The 17,903-nt window shown below is 45.8% G+C and overlaps 1 protein-coding gene across 1 annotated transcript in view; it reads left to right on the top strand.

The window, feature by feature from the left end:
• LRP4 (LDL receptor related protein 4) overlaps positions 1–17,164 on the top strand; it is a gene marked incomplete at both ends in the record, with an annotated part of 38,246 nt that extends 21,082 nt beyond the window's left edge. The window contains 26 exons of the mRNA XM_010166809.1: positions 503–733; positions 1,039–1,195; positions 1,542–1,759; positions 2,103–2,279; positions 2,908–3,030; positions 3,762–3,970; positions 4,606–4,687; positions 5,343–5,448; positions 6,418–6,619; positions 6,945–7,134; positions 7,380–7,511; positions 8,200–8,340; positions 9,061–9,147; positions 9,361–9,532; positions 9,616–9,778; positions 10,024–10,249; positions 11,656–11,959; positions 12,275–12,493; positions 12,804–12,938; positions 13,133–13,241; positions 13,557–13,701; positions 14,208–14,321; positions 14,627–14,750; positions 15,725–15,792; positions 16,416–16,503; positions 17,023–17,164. Of these exons, the coding sequence (XP_010165111.1) occupies positions 503–733; positions 1,039–1,195; positions 1,542–1,759; positions 2,103–2,279; positions 2,908–3,030; positions 3,762–3,970; positions 4,606–4,687; positions 5,343–5,448; positions 6,418–6,619; positions 6,945–7,134; positions 7,380–7,511; positions 8,200–8,340; positions 9,061–9,147; positions 9,361–9,532; positions 9,616–9,778; positions 10,024–10,249; positions 11,656–11,959; positions 12,275–12,493; positions 12,804–12,938; positions 13,133–13,241; positions 13,557–13,701; positions 14,208–14,321; positions 14,627–14,750; positions 15,725–15,792; positions 16,416–16,503; positions 17,023–17,164 (4,064 nt within the window). The remainder of the gene's footprint in view (positions 1–502; positions 734–1,038; positions 1,196–1,541; positions 1,760–2,102; positions 2,280–2,907; positions 3,031–3,761; positions 3,971–4,605; positions 4,688–5,342; positions 5,449–6,417; positions 6,620–6,944; positions 7,135–7,379; positions 7,512–8,199; positions 8,341–9,060; positions 9,148–9,360; positions 9,533–9,615; positions 9,779–10,023; positions 10,250–11,655; positions 11,960–12,274; positions 12,494–12,803; positions 12,939–13,132; positions 13,242–13,556; positions 13,702–14,207; positions 14,322–14,626; positions 14,751–15,724; positions 15,793–16,415; positions 16,504–17,022) is intronic.
• Positions 17,165–17,903: the final 739 nt, after the last annotated feature.

Here is a 17,903-nt window from a genome sequence, read left to right as displayed (position 1 = left end):
CACCTTTTTGCTTTCTTACCTCTCGTTGTTCTTTCTCCTCTCTCTCCTCTCTCTCCTCTCTCTCCTCTCTCTCCTCTCTCTCTGTGCAGTGGAAGTACCTGCTGAGTTTAGATCTGACTGAGGCAGATTTTAAGTGTGTCTGGTCTGTGGTAGAAGATGTGGTAGAGCATGTGTGTTTGTATGGCTATGAGATGGATATGGGAGAAGGAAACTAGTCCAGCTCTGAAGTGGCTGCCTAGTGATATGATTTCAGAAGTTGACGTGAGGCAGGCTTAAGTGGGAACTGGAATCATCACTTCTTGCTGAGTGAATGTTTACCAAAGGGTTTAAAACTGCTCATCTTTGAGTTAAGACTGTGTATTAAGGATGTGAAAGCAGCTCTCTGAAGTGTTTTGCACTTGGGAGTTGATTTCTTGCTGCCAGTAGTGCAAAACTGTGTTCTGGGACCTGGTGCAGAGGGACTGTCAAAGCACTCTAATGCTGTCTTCCCATGTATCCTCAGGGCCAGAACCAGTGCTGCTCTTTGCCAATCGAATTGATATCCGACAAGTGTTGCCTCATCGCTCGGAGTATACGCTGCTCCTGAACAACCTGGAAAATGCCATTGCCCTTGACTTCCACCACAGCAAGGAGCTGGTGTTTTGGTCTGATGTCACTCTCGATCGCATCATGAGGGCCAATCTGAATGGTAGCAATGTGGAAGAGGTGGTTTCAACGGGGCTGGAGAGCCCAGGTGCGTCACCACAAAAAAGGCAAAAGCCTGGGTGGGGACTGACTATGCTGTGAGAACAGGGGTGGGTGAGTGGAGAAAAGTGGGTACTCAGTATTCAAAATGGAATGCGTCTCCCTGAGCAGGAGAATGGGTTGGATGGAATGGGTGTGAGATCACTGTCCTCCTGGAGTTGATTTTGGCTGACAGGGGAAGAGACAGGAGGACTGAATTGGGCCCTTTATGAGGCTGAGAAGGAAAGGGAACTATTTTTCTGAGCAGATGCTGCTCCTGGTTTCATTCTGTGCTTAATTCTCCCCTGGAGATAGGTGGACTTGCTATTGACTGGATCCATGACAAATTATACTGGACAGACTCTGGGACATCTCGAATTGAAGTAGCAAACTTGGATGGCACTCACAGGAAAGTGCTTTTGTGGCAGAACCTGGAGAAGCCCCGAGCAATTGCCCTACATCCTATGGAGGGGTGAGTGAAAATGTAGGACCCCAGTGAGCCCTCCATGCAAGTGCTTCCAGGATAACACTGAAAACCCCATCCTTGGTCACAAAGGCTGCCTCTGGGCTCAAGCCTTCATTTGGTGCTGCCAGTTTGGGGCAATGTTGGGGGTCTTCAGAGCCTTAATCCTATTCTGGGCCCTTCGGGTTTCACCAGCCTGAAGATACTGGGTGTTATCTTGTTGGATGTTACTTCTCCCATGGCTGTGACCCAGTCTGATGCTCGAGGTCACAGAAGTGATGTTGTTTTGCCCTGACAGGGAGTGATGCTGGGTGCAGTATGAGTTTTCTAGCCTGTCTCTCCCTGCCTCTTCCAGCACTATCTACTGGACTGACTGGGGCAACACTCCCCGCATTGAGTATTCCAACATGGACGGCTCTAACCGGCGCATCATTGCAGATACACACCTCTTCTGGCCCAACGGACTGACCATTGACTATGCAGGACATCGGATGTACTGGGTGGATGCTAAACATCATGTCATTGAGAGGGCTGACCTTGATGGGCGGAATAGGAAGGCTGTAATTAGCCAAGGTGAGTTAACAGGGCTACGTGCAGGGAGTGCTCTCTGCAGTAAAGAATGTGGAGTAGCACAGTGCTACTCTTGACTTTCAGAGCCACCAGCTCCTGCTTCTGTGCTTGTCTCCTGTTCTTTCTCTGTGGGATGAATTCTGCCATTGTTGAAAGATGGGGTTTACTACTCAGTCTTTGGTGGACAGGAGAGAGGAATTGTCTGTTACATTAGTGTAAGGTGGATTTCAGCAGATTGACTGTGACAAGGCCTTAAGGGGCAGTGGAAAGAGCTTTCCCTTGTTGTCCTGCCTAGTGTGAGTCCTGTTGGACCTGATCATATCCCTGTATTGGATGTTTTTTACAGGCCTCCCACACCCATTTGCTATCACTGTGTTTGAAGACAGTTTGTACTGGACAGACTGGCACACCAAGAGCATCAACAGCGCCAACAAATTCACAGGCAAGAACCAGGAGATCATCCGCAACAAACTCCATTTCCCAATGGACATCCACACGCTGCATCCTCAGCGCCAGCCAGCAGGTAACTGCAGAGCAGGTAGAGACCCAGAGTCTCTAGAGTCACTAGAGTGACTTCTAGAGTCACATTCTAGTGACTTCTAGACTCTCTAGAGTCACTAGAAGACCTGCTGCCACCCACCACCCTGTTATGCAGGGAGATGGCAAGCCTGAACCCACCCTATCGACACATCCACTAGATGCATCCACCACCTCTGAACTTGAACTTGCTCCATCCTGCAGTTCAGTTGAGGTCCCTCAGCACCTAACCCGGTGCTTGGTGTAACCACAGCTCCCTCTGCTGACACTTGAGACTGGAAGCTTTTCACTAAGAAATGCTTCTGGCTGGTTTATGCATGAGCTGTTTTGGGAAGGGGGAAAAGTCATAAGTTGGCACTAATAGTGACTGACACCTCCCTTATTCCTCTTCAGTTGCCATATTCTGCTCTAGAAGTAGATTGAGTTAAAAACTTTGTTTGAAAATTGAGCCCTACAAATGGAGTTTAGTTTATACGTTTCCTTATTCTCAATTATCGCCTGGATAGACAAGTTATCTTACCCGCATGGGTCTTGACACCTCCACTGGTGTTTTTCTTCTTTCCTTTACTCTTTGTTTTATGTGTGGTTGTTTTTGTCTTTGGCTACTTGAGCAGGGAGAAACCGCTGTGGGGCCAACAATGGGGGCTGTACTCACCTCTGCCTGCCCAGCAGCAAGGATTACACCTGCGCCTGCCCCACGGGCTTCCGCAAGACCAGCAGCCATGCCTGCGCCCAGAGTAAGTGAGGTGGGACCACAGCCTGCATGCTCAGATGTTCAGTGGGTGGCAGAGGGTTGGCAGTGGGAGTAAGCAGCAGCAGTTGCTTCTGAGGGGATGCAGCTGGATAGACTGAGTTAGAAGTATTAAGGGCCTCACCAGAGGATGCTTCACCTTTTTGATGTATTCCCCTGTTCTGCTTTCCCATTGCCCTCACTAGGCTTGCTGGGTGGGGATGCAGAGAAACTCCGTCCTTGCGTCCTTATTTCAGGGCTGTTGTTGGTGTCATGCTGCCTGTCACAGCTACTTGTTTCCCTAAAACTCCCATGGGAGTTGTGTCAGTGATGAACAAAAAATTCAGTCCTCTTGATTACCACAGTTTCTCTTAGTTTGCAACCATATGGAAGAATTCAGCCAACTGTCTTCTAGATTCTCAAGAGCTATTCTGAAGTAGCTATTTGATATGGAGGGAGGTTGATGCCAGTCTTTGAAGAATATGGTTGACTTTGTTCCCTCAGCATAGGTTACCCCCAGGAAACAGCTCCCTACTCCTCTGTTCCCTCCTGCCCACCCACCCGCTATCCTCCCATCCTCCCCACGGGTATTTGCTACCAGTAAAATCCAGGGCTGTGACCTGCCAGTGAGTGATGATGTAAGTGGTTAAGGCTGGATAGAGCAGGGAATTGTCTGTGTCTATCAATGTTTTGTTGAACTTAGAGAAATTAAAAGAAGACCTTTCGACCTTTGATCAGGTCTTGACAAGTTCCTGCTTTTTGCCCGAAGGATGGACATCCGTCGGATCAGCTTTGACACAGATGACCTGTCAGATGATGTCATCCCCCTTGCCGATGTTCGCAGCGCTGTGGCTTTAGACTGGGACTCAAAGGATGACTATGTCTACTGGACGGATGTTAGCACCGACTCAATCAGCCGAGCAAAATGGGATGGATCGAGCCAAGAGGTACAGTAGTAACTACATGTGGAGGTCATCTAGCCAGGAGACTCCTTGAGCATCAGATTGGAAGCCACTGGGATACTCCAGCCTTCTAAGGAGCTGCAGTTCATGCTGGATTTGTTGTTCATTAGTTTTGCCTAGTTGTGGCTCAGAAGAGCCCTGAGATTACTGAACACTGTGTACAGAAGTTTGGTGTGTACATTTCTGCTTGTATGGAATACTTTAAATTGGGACGTGAAGCGTGTTGATTTGTAAGTTGTGGTCAGTTCCTTTGTTGTAGCCCTAAAATATGAAAGGAAGGATTATGAAATCCTCTGTTGTGTACCACATTTGGAACAAGAGCCACGCTCCTTGGGAAAGCTTTTTGCATGTGTCCTTAGGCTGATGTTGCCATAAATGAGGGGAACAGAGTTCAAAGTTAGAAGCTGCACTTTGAACCGATTTAAAAATAGATGTTTCTCCAAATGTGAGACTTATTTGAATTTCTGATTCTTTAATGCTTTCTCTCATATGGCATTGCCCTACTTGGGCTTTTGCCTTTTGAAAGTTAACGTTGTTTGTGAATGGGTAGTGCATGGGGCACATGCTCTCTCCCTAGGGTCTAATCTCACTAAGGATTTTTTCTTTTTGTTTTTATTTAGGTTGTTGTGGACACTAGCCTGGAAAGTCCAGCTGGTCTGGCAATTGACTGGGTCACCAACAAGCTATACTGGACTGATGCAGGTACTGGAGTCCTCTGCTTTGCCTAGACTTCTGTCTTCCTTATTAGTTATGAAAACTGAAAACCAGCTGGGAAATTCTCTGTCTCATTCCAAATTTGTCTGTTTCTGTCTAGCAAAAAATGGAGTTCAACTTGTGTGCTTCTAACAAAGTGGGAGTTGGGGCGAAATCCTTAGTTTAATTCACTTTGCAGTATCCCCAGTACTAATTCTGTAGAAAGGTTTATAGCAGAAGTCAAGCATCACTGTTGTCTTGCTGCAGAACTTTTGGTTGTGTGTGTTTAGTTATCTTCCAAGAGCGTATCTCGGGGTACAGCAGGTAGTATTTGGAGGATGTCCTCTGCTGGAGGGTCATAGTTCAGAGAGATGTATGGGAGGTGTTTCTTTTCCAGCTGTTCTCTCATGCCTACATAGATACCTCGGGGGCTTAGGAAAGAGTTGGTTTACATTCATACAGGACTCTGCATCAGTGACAGCCACACAAGTGACTTGAGAGATCTAATGGATGGTGGCACTTTGAGCTACGTTTCTTATCTTCCAGCTACAACAGAGATGGACAGAGGAGAAGAATGAATAGTTGCATGGATGTTTTTTGCCTTGGCTCTTGCGATTCCAGAGGTCTTTGATCTCTCTCTCATTCTCTCTCTTGACTTCTGTAGGAACAGATCGGATAGAGGTCTCCAACACAGATGGGACCATGAGAACTGTTCTAATCTGGGAGAACCTGGACAGACCTAGAGACATCGTGGTGGACCCTGTTGGAGGGTGAGATACTCATTCTTCTGGGATGACATGGCAATTCTTGCATGTCTAAAGATGTTCAGGTTCTTTGGTTTTGTGCAATTGTCTTTCTCTCTGGTGCCATTGTTCTACATCCTGCCAAAGACTGAAATTGGAGACCTGATTTTGGATGCCAGTGGAACAAGATAAGCAGGGGTAATTGCCTGTTGCGCTGTAGAGCTTGCAGGAGCTGGCTGTTGTTTTCATTTGTTTATCCTGGGGACACAATAACTAAAGATGTGGTACAAAACATGTTGAGAATGAGGCCATATAGATATTTTATACTTCTTTATTTCATATATGTATGGAATTTGTATTCAAGTTCTCTGCTTATCAACCAGAGTTCAGTCAGAAGGATCTCCTCAGGTAAATAAATGCTGATCTCGAGCAAGCTGTGACATCAGTGACCTCTTGGCTTCAAAGCACTGTCAGTGTATTGAGGGATCAACTGTTCTGTGGAAAGCAAACCTGAGGAGAGTAATAGAAACAAATTATTTCAATAACAGGTTTTGCATCTGAATCATAAGAACTTGTGGAGCTGGGAGTAGGGTGGGTAGGAAGAAGCTTGCCAGCCATTGCTTTAGAAGCGTTGAAGGTCTTGAATAGAAGTGTGATATTCTTTCCTTGAGTGGATTACTGGGATACCAATGCAGCAAGAGGATAAAGGGCCAGTGGTGGAGACTGGTAAATAATTGCATAATTTTTAGACCTTGAACTTTTCCCCTCTGTAATTGTAATTAGGCCAGCCCATGGGCAGTAGAAGGTATATAAATTGGAGTATGATCTTGGGTACGTTACAAGAACCCAAGGTTGGACATGAGTACAGTATTAGTCTCATGCTGCTTCCTGCTGGGGCCCAAAGGCACCAGGCTCTCTTGCTTCTCTGTAACACTGCCTGGCTGTAGTGGCAGTGAAGGAGTGTGGGCATTCATTTCTGTCTGGACTTGTGTTCAGGTTCATGTACTGGACTGACTGGGGAGCCAACCCAAAAATTGAGCGTGCTGGGATGGATGCCTCAAACCGCTTGGTGATCATTTCCTCCAACCTGACATGGCCTAACGGCTTGGCCATCGACTATGAGTCACAGCGCTTGTACTGGGCAGACGCAGGCATGAAGACCATTGAGCATGCCAGCCTGGATGGAAGCAACAGGAAGGTAAGGAAGCCATCTTTGAGGAGGGAGTCTGGGAGGCTGAGGTCTAAGTCCTAGAGCACAGAGTGCTGATGGCCCCTGCCTCTCTTTCCAGTTGAAAGTGAAATCTCCAAACCCAGACAGGCTGAGCTGCTTTCACTGGGAGAGAAGAGCTCCCTTTCACTTGCAAACTATGTGAGGGAACCTGCTTTTGAGGGCTGATGTTGCCCCATCGCTCTCCTTTTGCTATGACTGTACATTATGATGTTGAGAGGGGGCAAGGGAAGCCTCTTCCCCTTAGTGACTTCTTAGTAATGTTTTTTGGGGGGGTTGGGGGTAATCTGACCAGGTGCTGATTGGGAGCAATCTGCCTCACCCCTTTGGACTTACTCTTTATGGCGAGAGAATCTACTGGACAGACTGGCAGGCCAAAAGCATCCAGAGCGCAGATAGAAGGACTGGGCAGGCTCGGGAAACGCTGCAGGACAATCTGGAGAATCTTATGGATATTCATGTTTTCCACCGGCACAGGCCACCAGGTACAGGGCTCGCGCCAAGCCACGCTGAGCTGAGAGCTTGCTCAGGCTCTGGTATGTGGCACAGCTCTCCTGCAAGGAGCTGACCTGTCTGTCAGCCCTTAATGCCTTGGGTGGAATATGAGAGCATGAGAATAACACTCAGTTTGGTATTTAAGGGCATTCTAGAATGCATTTCTATAGTCTTACACCCATTTTTTTTGTGCCTGTGCTACTGGCTTATGGATTTCTCATCCTCTTTCCTATAGTCCGTACAGCATGTGAAGTTAACAACGGAGGCTGCAGTCACCTGTGCCTTTTGGCACCTCTTCCAAAAGGTTACAGCTGTACCTGCCCTACTGGGATCAACCTGCAATCTGATGGCAAGACCTGCTCCCCTGGTGAGTCCTCTCTGTAAGGATCCTCACTGTGGTTTTGGTTCACAGCTACATTTTGCTCCTGCCTTGTCAGAGAAAAAAAAAAATCTCACTTTTATGTGTTTATCTGCTTTAGCCCTTGAAAAACCTATTTGATGTCTGTACCTTCAATTTGAGCGGGAAATACTGTGAAGAAACTTACCGATAACTTGATTGATGCAGAAGATACTTTTCTTGAAATTTTGTTGGGCATCTAAACCAGATATATAACACATTTTTCCTCATACTTTTGCCCTAATTTTGAGGTGGATTCTTGTTTAACTACAAGGTGCTGTAGTCTTTAATTTAAAGTCTGTACACACTCCTCCCATGGACACTTTTTTTTTTGAGGACTGTAGAAGGCACTTGGCTTCAGGCTGTGCTACATACACGTTTTTTCCTTAGCAGGAAAAAAGCCCTGACTCCTAATTCCCATTTCCCACACATTTTAGCAGGAGTAACTCTTCTATGAGTGCACTTCTTTTCAACTTGGATGTAAAGAAGCATTCCAAAACGTTCACTAAAGCTTTTGTACCCAGACTCCGCATAAGCCGAGATCTGCCTGAGACTTATCCTACTGAAGTGGATGTCACCTCCGAATGTTCAATAAATGATACCTATAGTTGACTGAACTTGTTCCTCACTGATAACCTGTCCATTTTCAACCCTGCAGGAATGACCAGCTTTCTGATTTTTGCCAGAAGGACTGACATCCGGATGGTCTCTCTGGATATTCCCTACTTTGCAGATGTTGTCGTCTCGGTCAATGTTACCATGAAGAACACCATTGCAATTGGAGTAGATCCTCGTGAAGGTCTGAACTTCTTAAGTGTATCTGACTGTCTGTTTGAAAGGCAACAAGTGACTTCATATCTAAATGTCTGAGTAAAGACCCAGGCGCAGGTTTTACTGCACGTTGTGAATTTGGGTAGTTTTGGGGGTTTTTTTCTGCAAATACTCCTTTCCAATCAGGAAAGGAATGTTCTTGTAGGAAAACAGAGAACCCCAACTATGTGGAAAAAGCTGCATGCTATATTGAGTGAGGTTCTTCCCATGCATTTTGAGTTTAGGAAATCCTGCTGAAACCTTTTACAGCAGTAGAGCTGAGACTCTGGCTGTGTGTGTATACTAAACATCTGATGCTGTGCTGGATGTAAACCCACTGTGGTACAATAAGGTAGATGATCTGATTGCTGTCCTCTAGGACATTTTGTGAAATCAGATGTGAGACTTTACACTACTAGCTGATAATGTGTTATGTGTTCCCTGGCCTTGCTTAAAGGTCAGAGTGCCAGTGCTCCTACGTATTTTGAGGAGGATTGGAATAAGATAACTTGTAGTGTTTTATCACTCTGGCTAAATAATCTTGTGCTGCTGTTATTCCTGGGCAGTCAGATCTGTTTTGAATGGTGTAATTAGCAGTCAGAGACCTGGATCTGTTTTTAAAGGATTTTGCTGTTTTTTTGTTGGGGTTTGTTTTGTTTTGATTTTGTTATGGGATTTTTTTTAAGTTTCTCTTTCTTCTTCCACCCAGGAAAGGTTTACTGGTCAGACAGCACACTGCGGAAAATCAGCCGGGCTGCCCTCGATGGCTCACAATTTGAGGACATCATCACTACAGGTAAGAGAGATTTTGGGCTGGGATCCTCTTGTCTCCATGCAGCATGAAAAGAGAAATTCTCTGATACCCTGGTAGAGTAATCTTTACATTTTCAGTGGAAGAGCAAGCAAAGCCTAAAGCAGCTGCCTGGTGAGGTACACAGGCAGAGTATCAAAAGTTCCCAAGTAAGCTGGGAGGATGAGCAGTGATCGATACACCTTTCTGTTGTTTCAGGTCTGTTGACTACAGATGGGCTGGCCGTGGATGCTATTGGCAGGAAGATATATTGGACAGATACAGGAACAAACCGGATTGAAGTGGGCAACCTTGATGGCTCCATGAGGAAAGTCTTGGTCTGGCAGAACCTGGACAGCCCTCGTGCAATAGCTTTATACCATGAGATGGGGTTAGTGTTGTCAAGAGGCTATCTAAGGGTTAGAACAGGACTTCTGACCTCTGTTTCCATCATACTTGCTGGCTTTTCCCCAGGTATATGTATTGGACGGACTGGGGTGAGAATGCCAAGCTGGAACGCTCTGGGATGGACGGCTCTGGACGTGCGGTGTTGATCAGCAACAACCTAGGCTGGCCTAATGGACTGGCAGTGGATAAGGCTGGGTCCCAGCTGCTCTGGGCTGATGCACACACTGAGGTCCGATTCTGTTCTTCATCATGGTTTGTCATTGGGTCTTCGGTTAACCTGGAGGCTGCTTTGTAGCTCTTGGGAAAGCTATCACAAGAGCAAGAGGAACAGAAGCTTTTCTGAGAGTATGGCTATGGGGAGGGTGGACTTCAGTAACATCACTTGCTTAGGCTCTGTTTCCCACTTGATTTAGTAATTGCTAGCAGAAGGGTCAGTGTTTTGAGGATGAGGCTGATGTTTACTTCTTTCTTTAGCGGATTGAGGCTGCAGATCTCAATGGTGCCAACCGCCGCACCCTGTTGTCTCCAGTGCAACATCCCTATGGCCTCACTTTGCTGGACTCTTACATCTACTGGACTGACTGGCAAACTCGCAGCATTCACAGGGCTGACAAGGACACTGGTGCCAATGTCATCTTGGTGAGGGCAAACCTGCCTGGCCTTATGGACATTCAAGCTGTTGATAGGGCACGGCCCCTGGGTGAGTTGCTAGGCCTCTCCCAAATCTGCAAGTGTCTGTGATGACTAGGGGAGCCCTTCAGAGCTGTCATTTTAAATGACACCTTTGGAGATGAATGATAGAGTAACTTCTCAAAAATCAGCTTTTCTTTTCTTCTTCCCTCTTGTTTAACTATTTTTGCACGTCTCCCTGTTTGCTCATCTCCATAGGTCTGGTGTTTGTTTATTGCTGCATGCCTTTTGACCCCCTTCATCCCATTTCCTTCACTGGATTGCACTGACAACCTCGTTCTCACACACAGCAGAGCCACTTTCTTAGGAGTACTGAATGAGTCGCGCTCTATTAGGCTTCACCAGAGTCACTGGAGTGGCATTGGGCAGTTTCCCTTTTTGAACTCCACAAGGCACTATTCCTCTGAAGCTAGTTGCTGAAACTTTATTTCAAATTCTAGTCATTTTTTTTCCCCAACTCTTGCAGGCTTCATCTTCCTCTCTGCCAGTTTGCTCTACAAAATCTCTGCTTCTTTAGTTGCTTTTAATATATCAAGCTCTCCAACTATTCTGTGCCAGAGTCAGATTCCTTATGTTACTCTTTGGGGATCTTATACAACTTCATCTTGCCTATTTGCTCTTCAGTGGGAGTTGTTGCTTTGTGCTGTGGCTTTGTTTTGATGGAAATTTCCCCAATATGTACTCTTACAGAAAACTCCATGCTGCTTCTCCTGTGATACTAACAGCAGAACATCATTCTTGACATTATAACTTTACAGTGTAACTTAAAGCTAACCAGAACTCCAGCCATCATATTCCTGTTGTCTTCTTCCCGCTCCCTGCACCTGTCTTCTGGGCTTAGCCCTTCCTAGTAAATTCATGCTGGATTTCTGGGGTTTTTTCAATTAAAAAAAAAAAATGACCTTAATATGCCAGGCACTTTCAGCAGGCTTCTCTGATGCCTTTGTTTACTTGCCACTGAGTGCAGCTAAGTTGAAACAGAAGCTTCTTTGTCAGCCTGGCCTCTAGTGTATTGTCACGCTGCTTCCCCACAGGGTTGGATCTTTCCGTCAGCATTCCCATTTGCAGCAATAATAAAGCTAAACCCCAGTTATGTGAACCTATCAGCATTTGGCTGTTCCTTTTTCCATGGGAAAACTACAATTAGCAAGGAATGCAGCTCAAGATTTTACTCCTAATGTTCCCATTTCTTCTGTGCCTTCCCATTCTCTTTGCCTAACCATGCCCATACCCACCATGAATCTTGGAAGGGAGGGAGGCAGTCTCTGTATGAAGGGCTGTAGATTCCCAGCAAGGCTGGGATGGTAAGGAAGAGCTCAGCTGCTAGCAAGTTGTGCATGTATGTAGGCTTTAAATTAAAGCTTTGTTCTGTGGGATCACACTGATGCTTAAACTACGCTTTCCCTATTTCTGAAGGCTTCAATAAATGTGGAGTTCGTAATGGTGGCTGCTCCCACCTTTGCTTGCCTCACCCCACTGGCTTCTCCTGTGCCTGCCCCACTGGCATCCAGCTGAAGAGAGACGAACAGTCGTGTGACTCTTCTCCAGAGACCTACCTGCTTTTCTCTAGCCGTGCTTCCATCCGTCGTATCTCACTCGACACCAGTGACCACACAGATGTGCATATACCTGTCCCCGAGCTGAACAACGTCATTTCTCTGGACTATGATAGTGTGGATGGCAAGATTTACTACACAGATGTATTTCTTGATGTTATCAGGTGGGTGCCAGTCATCTACTTGGCCAGTACCCAAGCTACACAGCTACTTGGGCTAATTGTGCCACAGTGAGCTGTGGACTGTGCCAGTAAGTTGGGGAGACTGAGATGCTGTCAGCACACCACTGCTTACACCTTGTCTTTGGTACACAGCTAAACTAAATGCTGAAGGTGTGTTTAACCTGCTGGAGACTATGGGGAAAAAGGTATTGAGGAGGTAGTGGTAGGAAGTGGCTGATGAGGATCAAACATGGAGGTGTGAAGGCTTTCTGGGAGCTACCCGTTCCTCACTTCCATTTGTCATTGATTTCCATCCAGGCGGTCTGATCTGAATGGCAGCAACATGGAAACTGTTATTGGTCAGGGTCTGAAAACTACAGATGGCCTGTCAGTGGACTGGGTTGCCAGGAATCTCTACTGGACAGACACAGGACGCAATACCATAGAAGTAGCTAGACTGGATGGAAGCTCCAGGAAGGTGCTGATCAATAACAGCCTGGACGAGCCTCGAGCCATCGCTGTCTTTCCCAAGAAGGGGTAGGTACAGGGTATTGGTGGGGCAGGGAGAAGGACTGTGCAAAGGCAGATTGGAAGAGGAGGTTGTGGGAGGAAGAAGAGATGTGCCCTGTGAATCTGCAGGTACCAGCAAGGGGCTGTTGCAGAGTGGCAGATGTAATCAGACAGACAGTGAATTTGAAGGTTGGGCAGATAGCTGGGAGAAAGAAAGCTACAGACCTCATGATCCTTTTTGAACCTGAAGAATCTGGCAGTTAAATTAATAACTAAAACTTTCATTAGGCTAAATGAAATGTTCTTTTCTTCTTACACTTGCCTTTTATCTCTTCAGGTACCTCTTTTGGACAGATTGGGGTCACGTTGCTAAAATTGAAAGGGCCAACTTGGATGGCTCTGAACGTAAAATCCTGATTAACACTGACCTAGGGTGGCCCAATGGATTGACTTTGGATTATGACACCAGGAGGTCAGTGAAAGATTTTCTTATACTTACATAGGGTTAAGGGATGTAGTGAACTTTTTTAGCCTTCTTAGCTTGGTTTATTGGAGTAGCATTGTGGGGTTTGGGGTTTTTTGTCTGATCCATCTTGGCTGGCAAATGACTATAAAATAAAGAGGGATTGTATAGATGGAAGCTCACCTCTCTCCCTGTTCCTCCAGGATTTACTGGGTGGATGCACATCTTGATCGCATAGAGAGCTGTGATCTCAATGGGAAGCTACGACAAGTGTTGGTCAGCCAGGTGTCTCATCCCTTTGCTCTGACACAGGTAAGAAGATTTTCCTGGTGTGTTGATGAGTTTGGACAGTGGAGCTTGGGGACAGGGAAGTGTTATAGTCTGGGGAAGCCAAGATGGCTGAGGGAATGCTACATAACTCTTCTGTGGAGCTAACCAAGAAGTTTGTCTGAACTCCTGTGTGGTGTAGAGAGTCATCATCTTTATGATAAGAGGGGAAAGGGTTGAAAAGACCTTTTGGTTTAGGACCTTCTGCCACTAGGATGTGGGGTTTTTTATGGGTATCCTGTGTCTATGTGGCTAAACTCTCTCACGGCTGTGATTTTTCTTTGCTGTCTCCCTGAGCAGCAGGATAGGTGGATATACTGGACTGACTGGCAAACCAAATCTATCCAGAGAGTGGACAAATACTCTGGGCGGAACAAAGAGACAGTCCTAGCCAATGTTGAGGGACTGATGGATATCATTGTGGTTTCCCCTCAGAGACAGACAGGTAGGACCTTGATTCAGGCAAATGCTAATTATAGACAAAAAGAACTCTGGAACTACTGTGGTGGTGTAGATGTCAAGCAGGGTTGGCATCCTTTCTTATGCTCAAACTGTTAATGCATCTTCCTTGGGCACATTCCTTGTCTGCCTGTGACATTCCAGCCACGTATATCTTAACGATGTTCTGTTACAGCTTTGATTAGTAAATGACACTTTCTGTGTTGTTCATCTAGAAGAATGTGAGCTTTTTGGTTTTTAATCTGTGCAGTTGTGGTGACTGGGCTCCTATCTAATGATTTCCAGTGCCTTCCTTTCACGACTGCCCTAATCCTACCAGTGTCTGGCTGTTGTCATCGCTTTCTTAGCGGTCAGATGAAGGGCATGTGCCAGAGCATAGTAACTTGCTGGATTTTTAGGAAGTATCTCTGGCTGAGCAGGACAAAAAGTTGTTGCTCTGATCTCCTACCTGATCATCTGCAACACATTTAGAAAATTGCTTGTTTTTTCCAGGTACTAATGCTTGTGGAGTGAACAATGGAGGCTGCACTCACCTCTGCTTTGCCAGGGCTTCTGACTTTGTCTGTGCGTGTCCGGATGAACCAGATGGACGGCCCTGTTCTACTAGTGAGTTTATTGAGTGTCACTTGGGTAGTAGCTTCCATAAGTGAGCCACTGCCACTGCTTAGGCAGTGGCAGTGGCAACCAGAGCATCTGAAGCTCTCCAGTGTGTAAAAACTTACAAGATCGTGTAATGTAAGTAAGGTGGTTGTGAGCAATAGAACCGCCTTCTGTCCTCTCAGCTGGTAAGACTGGGTTTGGGATGGAGAAACTGCTCATATACACCATTTCAGAAACTCCCTATAGCTTACCAGACTTGTTCATCTGTCTCACAAAGTTGATATCCTGCTTATCATTCTCTGTTGTTCTAGTTCCTGGTGTGGTGCCTCCTGGTCCTGAACCCACCAGTGTAAGTGAGAGAAGTCAGACACCACCTGGCAGAGTGGGTACCTCAACAACCAAACCTCTCACATCTCTGGAAGCAGTGGAAGGAAAGTGAGTGCTCTTATTCTCTTGGAATTGGAGTGTGAAAGTCACAGCTTGTGCAAGGTGCAACATGCAAACCCCCTCTGGTTGTTGTCATCCAAATGAACCTCTTCCTGGCCAAAGGAGGGTATTCCAGCTCCCGACTTTCCATTCATAGTGGAGAAAACCATTCTGACAAAGAATGCAGAACACTGTTGAGCTGGCAAGAAAGGTGCAGAGATCTTTCTGTCTGTCCTAGGCTGACTGTGCTGAAGTGTTAAAATCCTCCTGAGACCATGTCATTCGTTTGATTGATTTTTGAACTCCTAATTTTGAGTACTTATTTCTGAGAGGAGGAGTGGGGAGTCTGTTGCTTTAATTCACTGAGTCATCTCGGACCTGACCCGGGCACCTGAGCAGGTGGTTCTGACCTGGCCACAAAGGGATAGTTTGTTTTGGGCATAACAGAACCTTTGCAGCTCTAACATTTTAAGTTACAATGTGGGTACTTAATAGACTTTTGTTAATGCTAATTCCCTACAGCCTGCTATTCCTACTGCCCAGCAGAAGAGTATGTTCTATAATATATGGCTGGGTTATTTACAAGGCAAAACTTCCACTTTGTTGAGTATGATGTATTGGACAGAAAGATCTTTGTGCTGACCCTAGAATGTTCTGATTTTTGCTTCAGCACTGATGGTGAAATTTGTGTTCTGATAAGATCCATGTAGGTACCTAAGTACCTGAGAGGTGAATTTAGAATGACGTGGATATAAAGATATTGCAGAACTGCAGTTGATAGAAACACACTCAGTCCCCTATATATATGTATATAGTCCTCTCTCCTCTGAATACAGAAGGATACTGAAGAAAAGAAAGGAAGGCTGCTGTTGTTGAACTGGAAATGGAAGGGATATCAGTGCTAGCCTGCCCCATCTTGTCTTTTGATACCTTTGGTACTGTTGATACTACTTTCAGTAACTAACTGTCCTTCTGTCCTTCAGCTGCTCTGACAAAGATGCTAGGCGAGGCTTGTGTACCCATGCCAACGAGGCAGTGTTGGCAACCATGGGTGAGTTCCTTTTCTTTAACTCTTCTCCACCAGAGTTGTTCCTCAGATGTACCCAGGGCTTTCCAGTCCATAGTGTTTCAAACTCAAATTTCTGAAAGTCAGACTCTAATTATTCACATGCTCTCTGAGCAGAGCAAAGTGTGTCTGAGGATGAGCATCAATCATACACATTCATTAGCCTATGTGGGGACTCTTCCAAATGACACTTTGGTCTGAAGAATAGTTTTGTTTTCTTCCATACCTCATCCGTTGGGCTCTTTCCACTAATGATACCCTTCTTCACTGTCCCCTTTGTGTTAAGTTGAGGGTGGTTGACTAGGGTAATTATTTCCCACTGCAAGAGTAACCTGTCAGCATTGTGGTCTAACTCATCCTTATCCAACCCCATTACAAAGATCTTGATGCTCCATGGTTTGCTGGACCTGGGTGGGAAGAAGGATTATCATATGTTTGGTTTCATATGAAGCCAAACAAAACCCTCTGCTAAAGCTGGGTGTGCTGACATTTTACTTTACATACTTCTGCATGGTGTAAAACCTCTGTATCAGGCATTACCCTGAGATCAGTATTATCCAGTGGAAGTTAAGGAGAGTGCATAAATTACCCTTGCTGTTCCCTTTCAGGGGAAGGACTGCATGTCAGCTACATTATTGGAGGTCTTCTCAGCACCTTGTTTATTTTGCTGCTTATTGCTGCTTTAATTATATACAGGTAAGTGATCCTTATCCCTCTCTCCTGGTGAATAGTAAAATCTGGGGTTGTAGGAGAAGAAAGCTCTTGAAAGCACTTCTTTATTATTGTCATTTACAATCCCTTTGTTCTCCACTGGAAGCAGTGTTTGAATTTATTTGCAAGGTTTGAGTCCTGTGCCTTTGAAGTCCTGAGTATGCAGCTCTATTATTTGAAGCTTTATTGGCTAAATTTTCTGCAGAGAGCTTATAAGTTATGGACAGGGATGTGAGATAGTTCATATCTCAGTACCTGTGTGAGCTTGTGTGCTTTCTGCCACATAGCTTCACCAGTTACTACCAGTACAGCTTTTGTGGTTACATGGCAGTGCCTTGCTCTACTGGTAGTTAGTGAATGTGCTGGTAGCTGAGGAGCCAGGTGAAGCCAGCATTCTTTGAGGGACAGTGAAGACTGCTGGAGCTTTCCACTTGCTAAGCACTCAGGCACTGTGGATCCTGGCAGTAGGGCCCTGTGTCTTTTCTGACAGCTCTCTCCTTTTAGGCATAGTAAGTCCAAGTTCACAGACCCTGGCTTGGGGAACCTAACCTACAGTAACCCCTCATATCGGACATCTACCCAGGAGGTGAAGATTGAAGCGATTCCCAAACCAACCATATACAACCAGCTGTGCTATAAGAAAGAGGTAAGAGCTGCTACTAAGGTCATGGGAGCCCAGCTCAGGGTGCTGCTGGGTATTACAAGCCTTATTGTGGAAAATATTGCAAGTTACCAGCTTTTACTTCTAGGCTATAGGAAGACAACTTCAGTGAATTGCTCAGACTCCTATGGAGATCAACCAGCAGCACTTCTTCCCCAGTGGGCTGTAGTGAATTAGAGCTGTCTTTAGCTCTCTGCTGCTTTCCCACTCTCACAGTATCTTGTATTTCATTTGCATTGGGTGCTGGCCCTCGAAGTACAGGAATCAAAGGGAATTGTCTTCCCTGGACACAGTCCTGATTAGTGACTGTTGCACGAAGGTTGCTTTGGACAGTCACCAGGGGAACCAGGCAGCCAGAAGGGGTTTGGTAACAAGAATGTGGCTCCTGGCTGTGCACTGCCTGGAAGGGGTGGGATAGGGAGAGAACTGGAGCCCTTATTAAGTGGAGCATTTTAAAGGCCCTACAGAGGTCCACCCTGTGTGCCATAGGATGGAGAGGGTTTAATATGATATCTTGCAGCACTTAGTTTCTCCTCTGTTTTCTCCTCAGAAGCTTTCTTATCACTCAGATAGCTTCTCATCTTCACTCTTCTGATTTCCCTTCACATCCTCACATCAGGTATCACTACTCTCTGTGTTTGATCCCCCTTCCCTCACTCAAGCTCTGTTGTGTGGCTCAAGCACTGTCCCATACTAATTGCTCTTTCTTGTTTGGTTTTTTTTT

Source organism: Antrostomus carolinensis, unplaced genomic scaffold (genome assembly GCF_000700745.2).
Source record: "Antrostomus carolinensis isolate BGI_N321 unplaced genomic scaffold, ASM70074v2 scaffold18044, whole genome shotgun sequence".
NCBI classification, from domain to species: Eukaryota; Metazoa; Chordata; class Aves; order Caprimulgiformes; family Caprimulgidae; genus Antrostomus; species Antrostomus carolinensis.
Note: the sequence above shows the minus strand (reverse complement) of the source record. Positions and strands in the feature narration are given on the sequence as shown.